Genomic DNA, 16,783 nt, shown 5'->3' on the forward strand with positions numbered 1-16,783 from the left:
AGAGCCTGAGAACCCAGGGCTGGCTCTAAGATGGAGGACACTGCCACCATGTGGGCAATTGGAGAACAACAGCAGTAGCTGGCCTAGGTCAGACTAGACGGAAACAGACATTCTCAACTTTGTAGAAACTTTATTAAAGGACAAAAGGGCATCGGTTCCCAATCCCTTGGGGCGGACCGACAATAAATAAGGGCTAAAAGGAAGGAGAAAAGCAGGGCAGGAGCAGAACACAGATGCTTCATGATGGAGAATCCCGAAGGGCAGCAGAACCGACTGGAATAAAACACTGGAGAGAGAAGACGATGTCACAGCCCAACCATCCTTGAATGGAAACAACCCTTCCCCACTGACTAGTGTAAAGGAGCTGAGGTTGGCCCCCTGCCCCACTTCCTACTTCCCACAGGCTTGTTGTACAGGCACAGCCTGGCTATGGATGGAAGTCTCACCAGGGCTTCCTGCCATTCCAGCAATGTAGCCACAGGGTTGGTGCAGACCCTGGAGGGGACTGAGGGTGGAGCTCGGCTGGTGTAGAAGGCGCACTCATCATCCAGGCGTGCCTCATGGAAGCAGTGGATGGCAGTCAGACATGCTTTGAGGCGCTGCCTCAGGGCCAGGGTTCCAGGAGCCAAACTGCTGGGGCCTGGGGGCCAAGGACCACAGAGAGTTCAGGGTGGGCGCTGGAGTCCTATACTCCCACCATTTATTGCCTTTCTCATTCTCCCACCAAGCGCCAAACCAATTAGGAGCACAGGGCTGGAGGCCCAGCTCTGCCCTTCTTCCTGAAGGAGAGCTGGACTTGGGCAGGGTAGGTGGAGGAAAGGAAGCATGGGATCACCTAGTACAGGGCAGGGGCCCCACTCCCAGTGAGAGATGAAGACCTCTTTTGTTCATAACCCCTTCCGACCAACTCCTTACCTGTCTGGCCTGTGGGGGGCCTCATAGACTGGAGTGAGCGGATAGGGGGACTGGCACAAAGTGGGCGCTGAGAGGAGAATATTACGCTGGTGGTCGCTGGAGCCCACAGACTGCAGCAGGGCTGTGGGCTGGACTCTGGATTACTAGGTTCCGGGGAGGCCTCTGATGCCCCAGGCTCTGCCCTAGAGGAGGTCTCTGAGAGTCCAGTCTGCCCCTGGGGGCGGACCTGAAGGGGTCCAGCCTCTACCTGAGGGAAGGCCTCTGATACCTTAGGCTGTTCCTGGGTGGTAGGCTCTGGTATCTCAGGCTCCCTCCTATGACAGGACACTGGGGGGCCTGGGTCTGCTATAGGGCAGAGCTGAGCTACCTCAGGCTCTGCTCTAGGGGAGCACTGTGGTTCTCCACACTCCTCTGCAAGGCAGGGCTTAGGCAGTCCAGATTGTTGTAACAGTTCAGGAAGGTGGAAAGCCCCTGAATCATCCTCTGGGACATTCAGAGTTCTAGGAATCTCAGCCAGCAGGGACTGAAGTTCAACCATATCCAGAGAGGAGGCTTCATTAAGACGGGCACACTTGCCCTGTGCCAGCCCTTCTACCTCCTGTTGCAAAAGCTGCTGCAGGATACTGATGCGCTGTGGGTGGGAAAGAGTATACCCCAGTGTGATGTTAAGATGTGAGTTCAAGTCTCTACCCCACACTGTCCTCTTCTCATAACACCTCTCTTTCTGTTTCTCCCTTCCCCAGCCCAGTCACTGCCCATCAGGCACCAAAGCTGTTGCCGACACAGACCCACCTGCATCTTGAGCTCCTGGAGGTTGGGGGGTGTATTGTGGTGGGGTCCATGTGGAGATGTCACAGGTGGTTTTCCAGGCCCCTCCTGCAACCTTACACAACTCTCCTGGTCAAATAACCGGACTGCAATCTGCTCCTGACACATGAGAAGAGAGAGTCCACATGAGGAAGCCTGGCTGGGGCAGGAAAACCAGCCTGAGTCCCACCCTCATGAGGAAGGGATGAGGTCCCTAATAGACAGGCCCTAGACTGAGATTAGGAGGGACAGCAGAGAAGCAGGGAGAGTTGGAGAGTTAGGTAGCTTTCCAGAGAGCCCACCTGCCAGATACTGCTGGGCCTCAGGCCAATAGGATAGAGTGCAGGATCATGGCATGGAAAGACTTTGGGCACTTACCCAGGGCGGGGCAGGCTCTTCAGGGCAAGAATGAGGGGAGAGGCCACTCAAACATCGGGTCTGGGACAGAAGTGAGATGTCATAACTCTCCCTGTACCTATTCATTCCCTTCCTATGCCAGCTACCTCCCCTTCCCTCTTTTACCTGCTGAGCTCTGGGGGCCGATGGGATGGGCGTGAACTGGGTTTTGGGGTGAATGGCGAGACGCCGCAACGCTGAGTATGAGCTCTGGGGAGAGATGGGGGTGGCTGAGCAAGGACAAAACCTAGGCCTAGCAGGGATCCCAGCCAGACCGTTCTGCCCCTGCACAGCCCCTAGGAGCTGTGGATACAAACCGGAGCTGAGGGGCCAGGGGAGGCGACACGCTGAGCCAGTCCAAAGGGGGATGGACGGGGAATAGATGTTAGCAGCAAACTGCCAGGGGAGGGCATCAGGTTGCAGTTACGACTGTCCTGTGGAAAGGAACAAGTAGAAAAGTGATCCCTACCCCCTCACCTTCCTAGGACTTGCTCTCACTACAGCAGCCCATGTGATTCTTTTAAGACCTAATCAAATTACATCACTCCCTTGTTTATTCCCCCTCTCCATGTCTTCCCACTCAGGCCAAGTAAAAGCCACGGTCTTATACTGGTTTATAAATTCTTACCTACTCTGATCCTGTCATTGCTCTAATCTCACTTCCTGTCATTCTCTTGACTTGGTTCAGCCTTGCTGGTGTCTCACTTTTGCTGATCCTTAAATACACTAGGCATATTCCTTCCTCAGGGCCTTTGCATCTGTAGTTCTCCTGGAATGTTCTTCCTCCAAATATCTGTATGGCTCACTTCCTCAACCTCTTCTGGTCTTCACTTAAATGTCATCTTCTCGATGAGATCCCCTGACTAATCTATTTGAAATTGCAATACCAAACCCCACCCCCACTTCCACTTCCCTTTCAGTGCTTAATATTTTTTTAGAGAGTATTTATCACCATCTGACATACTATACATTTTACAATGTATTTACTTTTTGTCTCCCCCTTCTAGAAGGTGAACTTATTTACTACTGTATATCCAGAACCTAAAACAGTGCTTGATACACAATAGCTGATCGATACATACTTGTGGAGTGAATGAATAAATGCTTTGGTTGACAAATATCAGTTCTCTCAGCACTGAACTGATGGTGAGATGAATATATACTAGACTGTGATCTCTCATTCCCAGTCCCAAAATACCTGGTGAACGGAGGCTAGTCTCGCTCTGGATAGGGCTTGGGCCCATCGGAGTAAATCCAGACCCAATTAACATCCGAGGCCCAGGACTGCCGGGCTCTACCCACAATCTTCAGTGCTGGTTGCTACTGGAGAATCCCCAAGCATCTCCCTTCCCCACTTTCTCCATCCCAGGAGGGTCCCATCTCACCCTAGTGTGGATTATCTCTCGGGTTTCTCTTAATGGAGCCCACTGTGCCAGACTGAGGGGGCGCCCTCCTCCTTCATCAGAGTGAGTGACAACTTCATGTTCTCCTTCAGGGAGAGAGGAAGCTAGGAGACGGGAAATTTGCTGTAGCATTTGCAACACTCACCAAAATCTGGTATAGGCTTTGCAACCTCTAACGAGGGTACATCAGTTTGATAGCCCCCACTGCCCCTTGGGGACCCATCCAGCATCCCTCTGGAGCCCAGAACTATCTCAATAATCACTTATTAATCTGAGCACCTTGAGTAAGGGTGTGATGGCTCTTATGGGCTGAGGAAAGAATAGTGAACAGAAGGTAAATCTTGTAGGAGGTGGCAGGAAGAATTTAGAAATGGAGTCTGCCTTCTTTGTCACAAATGCAACTGGGCCAACCTGGCCTATCAAGGTCTCTTTCTCTCCACCTCCTTCTGATCTGGCCTTTCTCCTTTCCCCCAGCCCACTGAGCTTTCTCATCTTGCTCCCTACTGTAGGCAGCCCTGTTCTCTCCCCATGGCCAGATACACTCACCAGACTGTACTGGGGTCTCCAGGAGCAATCCTGAGGCCTGGCTCACTGAAGTCCTGATGACAATAAGAGAAGCACTAGCAGTCACCAAATTACCAAGTATGAGCTGGGCACTGTGCTGTTTTACAAACGTCATCTCATTTCATTCTCACAACAACCTCTAATAATGACATAAACATTATCCTCATTGAACAGATTAAGAAATTGAAGCTTGGAGATTCAGGCAAGCTTGCATAATTAATAAGTGCCAAGAGTCAGGAATCAAACCCAGATTCCATTTATTGCTACAGTCTGTGCTCTAGCCACTAAAGAAGAGACAGCACCTCTCATTTTTGTATCTGTCCCCCAACAACCTGAAGAAACTGATGTCCTACGGAGGCCTGGCTATGAAGCTCTGAATCCTATTCCACGAGCTCACCCTGGGCAGTCACAGGTTCCCCCACTTCCCCTCCTGGGTTGATGGGAAGTCCAAAAGCCACTGGAGGGCCCCAGCTCTGAACAACCCTTGTATCAAACACTGGATCATTTTTTTTTTTTTAAATAACCTCTTCCTTCTCACCAGTTGCTGCCACCTGTCTCTCTTCTTAGCTCCTGGAGACTGGGGCGAGCGGAGGGGTGAAAGGAAGGTCCTGAAGGTGGAATCTGACTCATAGAAGCAAAACAAAAAAGCAGAATCAGAAGTGGTCCCAAACCTTCGGGCCTCACCACCAACCCCATCTGCCTCCATAGAAACCCTTTGGCTCATCATGAAGTATCTTCTCTCCCAAGGCCCAGCTTTGTTCTTGGAAGGCGCTCCCAGAAACACTGAGTATCAGCCCCTCAAAGCCACTCACCAGAGCCTCTAGTCTCTGGGCACGCAAGGTCCGGCTGCGGGGTCCTGGTCCCTCAAGCCTCGAAAAGCAGGAAGCCCTGGCAGGGTCTAGTCGGTGTGTGGGAGTTCTGGGGGCCGAATATGCAGAGACCCGGGCACCCTGGGACCCCAAAAGAGGCAATCAATTTAGGATTCCCTCCTCAGTCTACCCCAGCCTGATCTCCTCATATCCTGTCTCATTACCTGGCCCCTCCGGATGGTGCCTCCCTGGCTCCCTCGAACCAGTACTCTCTGAGCCAGACTGGGCTGGCGCCCCAGGCGACAGCTCTTCACCCCCTCACCTGACAGGATGGTGGCCAGGGCCTCAGGGTCAGCCACAAACTCTACGACTCCTGGAACCTCTGCAAGGGAAGAGAAGGAATGGTGAGAAGGAACAGGAAGGGGGAAGGCTGAGGGGCCAGGTACACTAGTGTGGTCACCTTGAGGTTCAAAAGTAGCTAAAGAGACTCATAAATTGGACTCAACTCACCAAATGTTCACAGAACTTTGTTCTATGTAAGTTAATACTCTAGGTCCTGGGGCTCAGAGATGAATAAGACAAAGACTTCATCCTCAAGAAGCTATTAGCAAACTATACAGAGGTAACAGACTCAGGCCAAAGTATGGACATGTTATAAAAGAGTATTGCAAGCTATTAGAACACAGAGCAATTGATTTTGACTGGGGAGCTGGAAAAGGTTTTGGAAGTGAAGACATTTTGCTGAAGGAAGGAGAGAACTTCTGAGAGCAAAGAGCTTTCCAGGAGCAGGGATGAGTACTCATTGTCAGCAGGAGACTGGAATGAGTGCAAAGCCCTAAACCCCACTACGTCTATCCCACTCTCCCACCCAGCCAAGGAGACTGTGTTGTAGGCCTCCAACAGGTACCTGTCTGGGGAGAGGGCCCAGGCCTCACATTTTGTCCCCTAGGGCTAGGCCCGAGCTCCTCCAAGGGGTTCCGGAGCTTAGCGCTCCCCACCAGTCTCTCTGATTTCTCTGTTTGATGTGCGGCTTTCCGTCTGGGGCCTGCTGAATCAACGTGGGGACGCTGAACACTGAACTTCTGCTCCAATCTCTGGGGGAAATGAAAACAGAAAGTTCAGCGTTGGGGTGCACTGCTTGTGTGTGCTGCTTTCTGTAGCTGCTGTCTTCATCTACAAGGGCCCTTACCTTTGGATCTTGGTTTTCCTGGTCCAGGGCGCAGGCCTTGACTGTGGGGAGAGGTGGGCATCTCTTCGAGCGGACCGGAATCTTGCTAGGGGTGGGTGATACATTCCGGAGGAGAGGATCCCTCTTGGTTTGGAAGGTGGCCATGACGGCTACAACTGAGATGGGAAAGAAGGCAAGATCAGAGGTCCAAGTGCAACCAGTTCGAGGTTTCGGTCCGGTCCTCACATTCTTGATACTCCCACCGTAGCCCAAATTCATGCTCCTAGAAAACTCGGCGCCTGCAAGGCCGCTCTTCTGGTACCACCTACGAACGACTTGAGCCTACTCTTTCGCCCCGGGACCTTGAGCTGCCTCTCTTTCTTATGAACCTCCACAGCCCTCATTTCCTCCAAGATCCCTGTGCCGCACCTTCCCCAGAATCCCTCAGAGTCGCCCCCACTTCTTCGCTTTCTCCCTGACTTGAATTCTGCAGCAGCTACTTCCCCAATTTGTAAAATACGCCTAGCTCCTGATTGGCTCGTCCGCGCTCCTGCGGGAGGCGCGTGACATCTGACTCAGCCGTCCAGTCCGCAGGCTTCGGAGGCGGGGTCCAAAACAGGACTAGTTGTTGAACCACTTTCTGGCCAGGAAAAAAAAACTGATCTGGTTCAATCAGTCAATCCGAGAGCGGAGAACGGCGTGGAAGGCGGGGCAAGAGGAAGAAGGAGGCAGATCTGAGGCCGGGAAGGCGTGGCACCCCGAGTGTGGGCAACAACGGGCGCCTTCGTACTCTCGCGAGGTCTCGGGACTGGTGAGGGAAGGACCATTCTCGCGGCATTTTGGGCAGGGCCTGTCATCCTGATGACGGATGTCTGTGTCGGCTGCTGGTGGGAGCCACCGACTAATCTCTAACCTGAGTGTGGCGTCAAGCTTTGGGGTCGCCATTACAGACACATAAAAAACATCGTGCCAGGGAGGAAGCATCACTGTCCCCCCTGTACTCTGCCTTCCAACTCCACTACCTATTTCAATTCCTCAGATTTGTCCTGTTTCCTGTAGTCTATGTGTGGAATGCTTTTTGTTTGTTTTCACTCTGCTTATTCGTGCCTCCAAATTGATAGTCACTGTTCCTTAGGCCTTCCTTGAACCCCTTTACTTACACTAACCCTAATCTAAAATGATTCCTAGGTTATATGCTCTCAAAGAACAGTGTTTATTATCTCAGCATGTATCTCAGTTGGTAATTGTATATTCATCAGTGTGAACATAATATGTTTATTAAACTCCATCTCCTCCACTAGACTTCCATGAGGGTGGTGACCCTTTATGTTTGGCTTGCCATCATGTTTTCAATGCCTTGCATTCTGCCCAGCTTGCAAAGGTGCTCAATGTTTGTTGAGTGAGTCAATGGATGAATAATTGATCAAATGAATGCATGCAGGGACAAGGAAGATCTCCAAGAAGTAATATTTGAACCTCCTTTTTAAACAAGTGAACACTATTCTCGTCACTACTTATCTGCAAAGGCAAGAAGACATGAAAGACTATGGAGTGTTCAGAGAATACTGAGTTAGCGGTAAATGCGAAGTGAGAAATAAAACTGGCAAGATGGTCTGAGTTCAGGGCAAGGGACGGTCACATCATTCCACCAACAGGTACTGTGAATGTGTCAAATCCAACCACTAGATCTGCAGGGATGACTACTAACCATGTGCCTATTGTGTGTAAGATCCTTTGCTAGGCATTCAGGATCTGAGGAGGAATAAGGCTGAAGTTTGAAGGATGCAGAGGCACCAGGATGGACAATGTTGGCTGCACAGTAGCTTTATATGATGTTAAGGTAGCACGGTGCAGGTTCATCTTCATGAACCTGGAAACCTGAATTTGTCAGGCTACCCAGAGTAGATCTTCAGACTGATTCACACTAATCAAATTCATGAGAGAAATAAAGTGCTTTACCATGAGTGATATACCATTCAATGACCAAAAATATTTATGCCTGTTCCTGAGGGCACACAGAATCGAGCAAGGTACAAAGGAGACTGATTTTATATCAGAGAAGTCTTTAAAGGAACCAATGCTCAGAATATCTGCCAAGCCTATCTGTTTTCTGCATAGCAGTCAGAGTGACCTACTTCTGTTTGTCTTTGCTGGACCTTTCCTACGGACACTTGAGTTAATCCTCTTCTTTAGGTTAGAACACAGTGTTTTCATAATGTGCTAACCACCTGTCTTGTTTTATTTTGTCATCTGCTTTCATTCCCTGTCTGCTATCCTATTCTCCCCCAAAGACACTATTCATGTGTACTTGATATATGTTCCTAACTACGCATGTATGCTTGTAAAATATGTAGAGTTATGTAAAGTTTCCTATTACTGCTATAAAAAATTGCCACAAATTTAATGACTTAAAACAATACAAATTTATTCTCTTTTAGGTCTGGAAGTCAGAAGTCTAGATTCAAGTGTTGGCAGGGCTCCATTCCTTCTGGAAGCTTCAAGAAAGAGTCTGTTTGCCTTTTCCAGCTTCTAGAGGCTGCAAGCATTCCTGAGCTTGTGGCCCTTTCTTCCATCTCTATACCTTCTTGCTTCTGTCATCATATTTAGTTACTTCTGCCTCCCTCTTATACAGATTCTGTAATTGCATCAGCTCTACCCATATATTCCAGGATGATCTCTGCATCTCAAGGTCCTTAACTTAATCACACCTTCAAAATCCCTTGCCATATTCCAGGGATTCACAGATTTAGGGGATTAAGAGATGCACATCTTTGTGGGGGTATTATTCAGGTTGTTTAGTGTATGTGTTTTTAATTTGCATAAATGGCATTTTTCAGTCAACTTTGTGTCTAGGATCCATTCTTATTACTATATATATATAATCTAGTTCATTGTTTATAATAGCTACATGAGATTCCATAGCAGGCATCCATTGTACTTATTCATTCCCCACTTCTATGAACGTGATAGAGGATTATCTTCTTAAATGGTTCCCTTTTAACCTATTCAAGAACTTCAAGTGGAATTTTGAGGTCATGAGGCTTATACACATTTAACTTCACTAAGTACTGCCAGATTATTTTTCAGGTCTGTAGCTGTTTACACTCTCAATATTACTTGAAAGTTCTTAGTGCCTCTATCCAATCCAACACTTGATACTATACAACTTTCTAATTTTTACAGTTCTACTGGGTACTAAAAGGACTCTTGGTTATTTTAAATTTCATTTCTCTGATTACTAGTGAGTTTGAGTGTTACTTCAAATTATTGTTAGTCAATAGAGCTTCACCGTTTTTGAGGTGCCTACTCATACCCTTTGCATATTTTTTTCCTATTGACTTTCTTGTCTTTATTCTTGCTGATATTTAAGACTTCACTGTATATTCACATATTAATCCCATGTCCACTTTAGACATTATAAATATTTTCATTAGGTCTGTAGAGGAAGATAATTGATTTTCCATCTGGCAACCTTAACGAACTCTTTTTTTGGTGTTCCTAGTTGTCTATTGATTCTGCTGGGTTTTCTATAGAGATAATTATGTCTTCTGCAAATAAAAACAGTTTTATATGTTCGCTTAGAGCCTTTACTCATTGTTGGGTTTTTGTTTGTTTGTTTGTTTGTTGTTCTTGTTTTGTTTTATTTTGTTGGGTTTTTCTTACATCATTGTACAAAACTTCCAATATATTAAACAGTAGCAGTACCCTTGGTAACTTGACTTGTGGAAAACTAAAATTTTTCCAAAGAATAATTTTCTTTTTATTTTTTCCACCTGTTTTTGTGAAACTAACTCAAACTTACAGAAAATTTACATGAATGGTACAAATAACTTTTTTCTCAATCATTTGAGAGTAAGTTGCCCCATCTCCCTCCAACACTTTAGTGTATATTTTCTGCTAACAAGGACATTTTCCTACATAGCCACAATACAACCATCAAAACCAGGAAAAGGACACTAATACATTTCTAACTTCTAAACCTCAGACTGCATTAAAGTTTCACCAGTTTTCCAAGTTATGCTTTAGGTTATTGCTGCTCCAGGCCCTCTCAGTGGACAGAGCTAAGGGATACACTCTACACGCATATGCATGCACACGCACATTTTCATTTATACTTATTTCTATATCTAAATACATTGAAAACCATAAGTTCAAGATTGTGTCATTTACCTGCTTTAAAATACTTCAAAGCTTTCTATTGTTGTTCCAAATATCTTAAGAACTTGCTAAAATAAGGTAAGCCCTCTTCTTATTGCTAGATTTCATTGAGATTAAAAAAAAATCAATGAAAAGACAGATCAGCCAAAGAAAGGTATTTTTTAATGGTTATTTTATTTAAAAATTAATATTCCCAACTGTTAAGTCAGTGTCAGGCATAACCTTCAGCGGTTTCTTAGCCTTCTGGTGGTAAGGTTTATCCTTTTATTTTTAATATTTGAGGTACCTTTGTCTTAAAAGAGGTAGCAAAGATAGATTCATTTATGGTCATGTTCTATGCATGTGGCCTGGTAACCGTTTCCTAGAAGAATGGAGTCAGTATTCTCCTTTTGTAATCTTTGCTAGTGCAGAAATGACTAGCAATGATGACAACCAATTGCAACTTTTCCTTTCTCATGTGCGGTATTAAGAAGTCAGCATTTTCTATTCTCTAATGGCAATCTTTAAAAGTAGCAAACATACTAGTTTGATCAAAGAGATATAAGAATTTTGTTGTATGTTGTCAAATGTATAAATTATCTCCTGGACTAGACACACCTTAATTCAGTAACAATAGTTATAATTTACCAATTCCATTTCTTCTCCAGAAAAGGAAATATTGTAACATGTTTTATCCTAAAGAGTCCTTTGCAGCTGCAATCAGAATCAACCAGTTTTTCAGAGTTGTATAACTTATAAGGCTCTGCACGATCTCCTCCCCACCTCCTCTCCAATCTCATCTCAGACTTCTCTCTTCTCTCATTATATCTTGGTATATGTTTTGATTTATCCAAATGAGTACTTGTAGGGCCTTCCAGTCTGGAGACTTACACCCATCTTCTGTTTTGGAGAATTTTTATTAAAGCATCAGCATTTTAATAAGATCCTCACATGATTTGTATACCTTCTAAAGTTTGGGAAGTACTAGCTTTCTCTATTCTCTCCCACTAAAACTGCTGTTGGATATATTTAGGATTTTCTGCATTTATTATCCATGTTTTTTAACTTATACTTTCTGTCTCTTTGTTTGTATTTTATGGAAAAATACAGCCCTAATTTAGTCTTTATAGGATCTGGAATTCTTCAGATGAGCTGTATAATATATGTTATATATACATATATATACATATATATATACATATATATATAATTTTTTCCTTTATATTATGATGTTCTGACATCTTAAAAAACAAAACAAAAAATTTTCTGACTAGAGAGAGACTGCCTCTTTAGGGTTTGCCATTTCTTAAAGATAGCAAAAGAGCGTTCCTTTGATATGTAAATTAACCAATCCAGAGCCGTACTCCCTCTATCTTGCCCATATACCCCGGGAGGCAGTATTTCTTTGCCTTAATCGTCCCAGGACCAGGTATCAGGCAACTAGGGACCACTGCTATAGTTTAGAGCCTGCCTGAATTGTTCAGACTAGCCAAATTCTAAACTGTTCACCCTGCTCTGCCTTGCCTTTTCCTTGGGAAACTCCAGGATAGGTGGCAGTGGCTTAAGCTCTCCTCTCCTCCCCCACACCGGGTCTTCTGTCACTAGACCAAAACCCACAGCTTCCCCTGTGACCCTGAGTTACCTGTGATGACTTTCTTCTCTAGGACCTGTGAACACAATAGATGTTGTTTTTCCGTGCCTTTGCTGTGTTTCCTCTTGTGGCCACACCTGACTGACCATCACATGAAAGAATACAAGTTAAGCGTTACGCCTAAACAATTATAATATTTATTTCCAAGATCTTTATATGTTTTTTCATAACTTCCTATTCTTTTTTATGGAGATTATATTATTTCTTATCTCTCTAACAATGCTAATTATATTCATTTGAAAAACTGGTTCTACTTGGTCTTAGCTATAAGCGCTTCTTTGTTTTTTTTTTTAATTGAGGTAAAATTCACATAACATAAAATCAACCATTTTAAAGTGAACAATCAGTGAAACTAGTACATTCAGTGTTGTATAATCACCACCTCTATCTGGTCCCAAAACATTTCATCACCTCAAAAGAAATTTTATACCCATAAGGCAGTTACTCTTCATTTTCCCTTCACCACCATCTCCTGGCAACCACCAACCTGCTTTTTGTTTCTCTATTCCAGATATTTTGTATAAATGGAATCATATATATGATATATAATCATATATAAATATATATCTATATCTACATATCTCCTCTTGTGTCTGGCTTCTTCTACTTAGCATAATGTTTTCAGGGATCACCCATGTTGTAGCATATATAATTATTTCATTTCTTTTTATACTTGAGTATTATTTCACTATATGGATAAAGCACACTATTCATCCATTCATCCAGTAGACCAAAACCCACAGCTTAATGGACATTTAATAGATATTTGGGTTGTTTCTACCTTTTAGCTATTGGGAATGGTCCTGCTTTGAACATGCATGTACATGTATTTGAGTACCTGTTTTTAATTCTTTTGGGTTTATATCCAGGAGTGCACCTGCTGAGTCATACAGTAGTTCTATGTTTAACTTCTGGGGGAACTAACAAACTGTTTTCCCCAGCAACTGAATGATTTTATATTCCTACCAGCAATGTATGGGAGTACAATTTCTCCACATTCTCACCAACACTTGTTTTTTTTTTCTTTTTAATAGGATTCTAGTAGGTGTGAAGTGATGCCTCAAGGTTTTGATTTGCATTTCTTTAACCACTAATGATGCTGGGCATCTTTTCATGTGCTTATTGGCCATATGTGTTCCTTTTTGGAGAAATATCTATTAATTTCTTTGCCCATTTTGTAATTGATGTGATTAAGTTAAAGCTTTTAAGATAAGAGAGGTAATCTTAGATTATCTAGGTGCACCCAATATAATAACAAGGATCCTTATAAGAGGGAAACAGGAGAATCAGAATCAGAGAAGATATGATAACTGAAGCAGAGATCTGAGTGATGTGATTGCTGGCTTTGAAGATGGGAAGGGCCACAGGCCAAGGAATGTGGCCATCTTTAGTAGCTAGAAAATGCTCTTCAAGAGACTCTAGCAGAAACACAATGTGCCGTCCCATTTTAGATTTCTGACTTCCAGCGTTCTGAGATAATAAATTTGTTGTGCTAAGCCATGAAGTTTGTAATTTGTTACAACAGCAATAAGAAATTAATACAGGATGAAAAAAGGTTGCAGCACATGCTCAAGCTTTCCCCTTGAAACAGAAAAAAAAAAAAAAACCCTTGATATTTACCCTGCTGGAGAATAATTGAAATTGTGATCCTTAGTTTACAATTTGTGACCTGCCCCTTGTTACCCTCCTGAGGGCAGAGTTCAAGGGCCATATCAGCCCATTTTCCTACCTACAGGATGATCAAGTCCACTCAACTCCGCATGAATCATCTCATTTAATCTTAACAATAAGAGTATGAAGTAGCAGCTATTGTTGTCTCCATTTGGCAGGTGAAGAAACTGAGGCAAAGAGAGGTGAGGTGCCTTTCTCAAGGTCATGCTTCTAGTAAGTAGAAGATCCAAAATTTAAATGTGGATTCTTAACCACTGTGCCATCTGTTAAATAAAAATAATACTTTCCACACTCATCATTAGTTTAAAAATATTTGCTTGAACTATGGAATTATATAACAAGCATAAATGTCAAAAACAGGTTTAGGAACAAATACAGCCAACATTTGTTATGCATTTAAAAACATTCGTTCAACAGTGAAAACAGAAGTACATAGGGGTGAGAACAGCCTATCAGCCCGAAGAGCTCAGTGCTTTGGATATCTGTTGGTATGTCTCATAGAAGGAATGGAGAGTGTCAATTAATCTGGCAAGGCTAGTAAAGTAGGCATCTTCTGTGATAGGAAGTGAGAGCAGAACCAAAGAAAGCCCCAGAAGTCAGCATGCAATTGCTATTAGTCCGTGGAAGCCATTGGACAATTGAAGCCATAAATAAGAAGAAACTATGAGTAAGCAAAAACTAGGATAGAGGGCGATCTCACTTGCTCATTGCGACAAGAGCAATAGCAACAGCAGGACCGTAGGTCAGAGAGCAATGTGTTTCTGTTGCTGAGGGAGTTTCCTGTCACCTCTCAGCCTCGGTGAAGCCCAACAGGGCTGCAGAGCCCATTCTTTCTGTGAGGCCAGGTCACAGAGGTTTCTGGGTTATTGTGAAGCAACTCCCACTCCACCTCAGGCAGCTGCAACTCTTGTCTCCCTTATATCCATGTGTAACCTAACAATGAACTCTCCCTTGCCTGAGATATTTGGTTAGTCTCTGTTCTTTGCAACCCAGATAATTGAACTCCCTCTTCCACTTACTGCTGGTGGCCCCTGAGGAATTACCCCTGCTACAACAGTGGGCACCTACTTGGGGCCCAAGATATAGGTGCCTGACACAATCTGGTTCTCTCTTGGAAGAGTATGGAATAAACGTGGCGACATCCTTGCTTTTGAGATGAACTTATTATAGATATCCTGAAAACTATCTCCCTTCTCCCAATAAGCAGAGTGCAATAACATCAATGTGGAATAAGTTTTCTTAATTACACTCAAATCCCAGGCCTGACTTCTTGAGGTTAACATCAGATCACCTTGATTGAAGTTGGATTTTGAGTTTTTTCTAAACTATTCAATCTTAGCCAAATCTGAGTTTGTGTCATTTCAGTAGATAGCTGGGCTCACTCATGACAACTTGATTCTTTCTGATTCTCCCAGCATCTAAACATCTTCAAGTCTGATCATTTTCATTTTTTTAAACCAAAATCTAAGATAAAAAATGAATTTTACATGACAACCCGGTACATGTCTATAAATATATTGAAAATAAAAGTTTTGCCAGACTCTAAGTTTATTTATTTTTCTTAAAAAATGTTGATCTTGACATAAAGATTTTATAATGATGTTTCATGATCCACAGTTTGAAAATTATTAGTCTAGTTTCTATTTTCTTCAAAGTTTTACTTCTCAAACACAGTTTTTTCTTTGCTCTGGCTCTTTTCTTTTAACAAACATCTTGAGAGAGTAGCCTGCTCTCCCCTTCCACATCTCTCATTTACTCTTCGATTGAGCAGGTGTTGTCTCTGACCCTATCCTGATTGAAAGCTGCCCTCACCGAGGTCTCTAACATCTTCCTTGTTAATTAAGCCCTCAATTTTCCAACTGTTATCTATCCTGGGCTTCCAGCATCCTTTAACGTGGCTAGCCGCTCCCTCCCGAGAGTGTTCTCTTGCTGTGGATTTCTGATGCCACCCTCTTCTAGTTTTCCTACTACATCTCTGCCAGTTAATTCTCAAGATTATCTTCTGCGGCTACTTTAAGAGTCTCCCAAGGCCCTTCTCTTTTCTTGCTTCATACACCGTTCTTGGGTAGTTTCATTTCTTCTCATGTGGGACACCTGAAAGGTGCCATGCCCTTGTCAGCTAAATCTCTCTTCTTTGTATCCAGAACAAATCACAGCCCACAGACTCTGATGTGAAAGTTTCCAACCTTGAAATTTTGCCTACTTGAGAACCTAAACATCCGAAACTCTAAAGCTTTTACCTGTTTTTCTGTAGTGATATTTCTCCTTCGAGGTAATAAGTGCCACTGAATGAAAAGGAGAAGGCAGGGGTATAAAGAATGTGAATGCACAGCCATAAAGAATGATGACATATCGCTATTGTCAACAACATGGATGGATCTTGAGAATATCATGCTAAGTGAAATAAGTCAGACAGAAAAAAACCAGCAGGAGTGAACCATATAATTTCGCTCATATGTGGGATAAAAAACAAAAAACAACAAATGAACAAACAAAACAAACTCACACACACAGACAACAGTATGGTGGTTACCAGAGGGGAAGGGGATGGGGGGAAGATGAAGAGGGTAAAGAGAACAAATATATGGCGAAAGAAGCAGACTAGACTTCGGGTTGTGAGCAAACACATAACATATAGATGATGTATTATAAAGCCGTAGACCTGAAGCTTAGATGTTATTAACCAATGTTACCCTAATAAATTTAATTTTAAAAATGAAGGAATGTGTGCCTGTGTGTGGAGGGTGATGATGGTGGGGAGCCTGAGCAAAAATTGCGGTGGACATTGTGGTTGATTCCTAATGTCTTTCTATACCAGACAATTAGCTCAAGCAAATCAGTGCCTTCCCCCCTGGCAACGGCTATTGCTCCAGGAGTGGACACACCAATGACTTTAGCCAGACAGCCTAAAGGAAAGGATTTATATCTTATACCTGGGAGGAGGTTTTTCCCTTTTCTCTACTGCATGTGAAAAGAGAAGCTTCACCCAATTACCCAGTGGCTTCTGGTAGCCATATTGGGCCTGTGAGCATCCCTTCCAAGGATGCTCTCTTCCAAGGAGGAAGGCTGAGCAGAACCATGGACAGAGCTTGGCTTCTTGATGACATCATCAAGCTTTTGATTCAACCAACATGAGCCTGCCTATCTCTGGCCCCTTGTTACACAAGATAACTACTTTACTTCCTTTTTCTTTTTTAAAGTGGGGTTGTATGCTACTTGTAGCAGAAAGCATTCTTGACAGATTCAGTATCTCAAAGTATCT

General features: G+C 43.9%; 1 protein-coding gene across 6 annotated transcripts; it reads right to left on the reverse strand.

Moving 5' to 3' along the window:
- Positions 1 to 113: 113 nt before the first annotated feature.
- LOC107514245 (trophinin associated protein) lies at positions 114 to 6,699 on the reverse strand. Of its 6 annotated transcripts, XM_036237053.1 has the most exons (15): positions 6,492 to 6,699; positions 6,084 to 6,238; positions 5,802 to 5,988; positions 5,119 to 5,276; positions 4,898 to 5,035; positions 4,624 to 4,706; positions 4,068 to 4,120; positions 3,504 to 3,625; positions 2,436 to 2,552; positions 2,245 to 2,328; positions 2,101 to 2,160; positions 1,708 to 1,842; positions 916 to 1,546; positions 447 to 640; positions 114 to 286 (listed from the first exon to the last, which is right to left on the reverse strand). In XM_036237053.1, the coding sequence occupies exons 2-15, from the start codon at positions 6,225 to 6,227 to the stop codon at positions 239 to 241; spliced, it is 2,154 nt and encodes a 717-aa protein (XP_036092946.1). In that variant the 5' UTR covers positions 6,228 to 6,238; positions 6,492 to 6,699; the 3' UTR covers positions 114 to 238. The 6 variants fall into 6 exon arrangements, with proteins under 6 accessions (XP_036092946.1, XP_036092945.1, XP_016007253.2 ...); XM_036237052.1 differs by lacking the exon at positions 6,492 to 6,699 and having other exon boundaries at positions 3,504 to 3,607; positions 6,084 to 6,485; XM_016151767.2 differs by lacking the exon at positions 6,492 to 6,699 and having other exon boundaries at positions 6,084 to 6,485.
- Positions 6,700 to 16,783: the final 10,084 nt, after the last annotated feature.

The sequence above is a fragment of the Rousettus aegyptiacus genome, unplaced genomic scaffold (genome assembly GCF_014176215.1).
Source record: "Rousettus aegyptiacus isolate mRouAeg1 unplaced genomic scaffold, mRouAeg1.p scaffold_m13_p_2, whole genome shotgun sequence".
NCBI classification, from domain to species: domain Eukaryota; kingdom Metazoa; phylum Chordata; class Mammalia; order Chiroptera; family Pteropodidae; genus Rousettus; species Rousettus aegyptiacus.

Coding starts and splice junctions, on each gene's coding strand:
- LOC107514245 (XM_016151766.2), bottom strand. CDS start 6,341: ATGAATTTGGGCTACGGTGGGAGTATCAAGAATGTGAGGACCGGACCG. Junction 1,843..2,100: donor AAGAGCCTGCCCCGCCCTGG/GTAAGTGCCCAA, acceptor CTCATGTGTCAG/GAGCAGATTGCAGTCCGGTT. Junction 1,547..1,707: donor TCCAGGAGCTCAAGATGCAG/GTGGGTCTGTGT, acceptor TCCCACCCACAG/CGCATCAGTATCCTGCAGCA.